The 1,892-nt window shown below is 37.5% G+C and overlaps 1 protein-coding gene across 1 annotated transcript in view; it reads left to right on the forward strand.

Annotated features, from left to right (window-relative positions):
* Window positions 1-6: 6 nt before the first annotated feature.
* Window positions 7-1,892, forward strand: part of LOC109587142 (uncharacterized) — a 5,506-nt gene continuing 3,620 nt past the window's right edge. The window contains exons 1-7 of the mRNA XM_020003378.1: window positions 7-539; window positions 588-734; window positions 836-951; window positions 1,024-1,176; window positions 1,220-1,406; window positions 1,457-1,522; window positions 1,670-1,870. Coding sequence (XP_019858937.1) covers window positions 23-539; window positions 588-734; window positions 836-951; window positions 1,024-1,176; window positions 1,220-1,406; window positions 1,457-1,522; window positions 1,670-1,870 — 1,387 coding nt within the window. The 5' untranslated portion in view covers window positions 7-22. The remainder of the gene's footprint in view (window positions 540-587; window positions 735-835; window positions 952-1,023; window positions 1,177-1,219; window positions 1,407-1,456; window positions 1,523-1,669; window positions 1,871-1,892) is intronic.

The raw sequence follows: 1,892 nt of genomic DNA on the forward strand, positions 1-1,892 counted from the left end.
TCAAGGAGACAAAGCTCAACTGATGAATTGGGAGAAATATGGTGTAAGGATTGGAGTAGAAGAAGGAAGCCTATTGTCCTCTGAGACAGTAGAAGCAGCAGTGGTTGCTCTTGTAGGAGGACAGTTCGAGTTTCCTCCTAATACTGTGCTAGTGAGTGCTGTGTATGCAGTATCACTCTCAAAGCCTCTCCTCAAACGACTTAAATTAGAGATACAGCACTGCGTTGATTTAACAGGACGACCAGGTCTTAGTCATTATCTAAAGTTTGCTATAGCTCCAGTGAGCACACCCAGTCTTCCTTACCAGTTCTCAGTGGTTGAGGAAGGAGAGTTTAGCTCTAATAGTGGGTATGGATCCATTCAACGTAAGAAGTTCTGTTTAGTTTGTATACTGGGAGAAGAATCAACTAATGGAGATTCAGATTCAGAAGATGATGAAAATGGAAGCAATGATGATTCTTCTAGTCATTCATCAGATTCATCCAGTGGATCAGACAAGACAGGTGGTCCACCAGGAGCTAGCAATGGAGCAGCAAATGGTCAGTATACATGTACATGTGTAGTATGTTTATGACATGTACTTATAGAATCTAATCAAGAGGAGGAGGAGGAGGAGGAGGAAGATGAAGGAGATCAGGAATTAGGTGACAAAACTGAAGCAGTTACTGAAGGAGCAGCAACACCTCTCACTGTATCTGACAGTAAGAATGAATCAGAGCTTTCAAGCACTGATAGTAAGTACATGCATGTTGTCATGTACATAAGTTCTTCAAGAAAAATTATTTTTAGCAACCTCTGGTGCAAAGAATTGTTTTAAGCTTCTCTTTCATAATAGAATTTAAAGGTATAGGAAAATTCATGAGGTACACTGGAATGCTCTATTATGAAAAAGACGGAGTAGAAGATTTGGTTACCTTCACTGCAGCTAAGAAACTAAATGCTCTCATTAAGGTACATGTGCTTGCCAATTGATTTGTAATGATTTTATTGAAATTGATTTTTTGATTTTTAATTTTATTATAGTATATCACAAAAAAGCATTCTCATGCTAAAACAGGACAGTATGTTTATTTTCATTTCAAAGATAAAGATGGATACATTGAGTTACAGTTTGATGCTCCACAAGATGAGCCAGTTACTGGATGGGATATTAAACCTCACATGAAACCATGTAGAGTAAGTATAACTTTTATTAACTAATAGTTTATATTTTTAATAGTTGTATCGTTGTGATGTTGACAATTTTGGTAGCAAAGATTATCCTCTTCCTCCATCTTGTCTGATATCAGTGTATGGATCACCTGATGCTGTCCCTACACTACATTACTCCATACCACTGGAAGGTGTGGCTGATCCTGTTACATTAAACATTCATAGAGCACGAAGAAATCCTCCTCCTTCAACAGGTAATAGATACAAATGATTTTAAATTGTTTATTTATTTAATATTAATCAGATCCTACTACCTCCTCCTCTAATGTAGTACATGAATCAGCATCAGTATCATCCACTGGAGGAGCTAGTAAGTGATAATACTGTGTGTATACTGACCTTTGACCTCTATTAGGTCCATCAGCTACTGTTGATGTCAATAAAGTAAAGAAAGTGATAGACAATGTTCTTGTATCTCATTATGCTGCTCTCAATTCTCTTAAGACGTCTCTCTCAGATCTTGCCAGTCAGTTATATGCAGCTTATCTTATTAGAGAAGAAATCGGGGAGACTCGTAGCATGGAAAAGTTTATTGCAGAGTTCAAGGCTAGTCTTAGTTTTATGAGGAAGTTACCTAAAGTACAGGAGCACTGTCAAAAGTTTCTAAACTCATTCATTGCTGTAAGAGGCAGTTATGCTAATGCAGCAGAAGCTTTAGGTGAGGACTGGATTGAAGCTAT

The sequence above is a fragment of the Amphimedon queenslandica genome, unplaced genomic scaffold (assembly GCF_000090795.2).
Source record: "Amphimedon queenslandica unplaced genomic scaffold, v1.1 AMPQUscaffold_12677, whole genome shotgun sequence".
NCBI lineage: Eukaryota > Metazoa > Porifera > Demospongiae > Haplosclerida > Niphatidae > Amphimedon > Amphimedon queenslandica.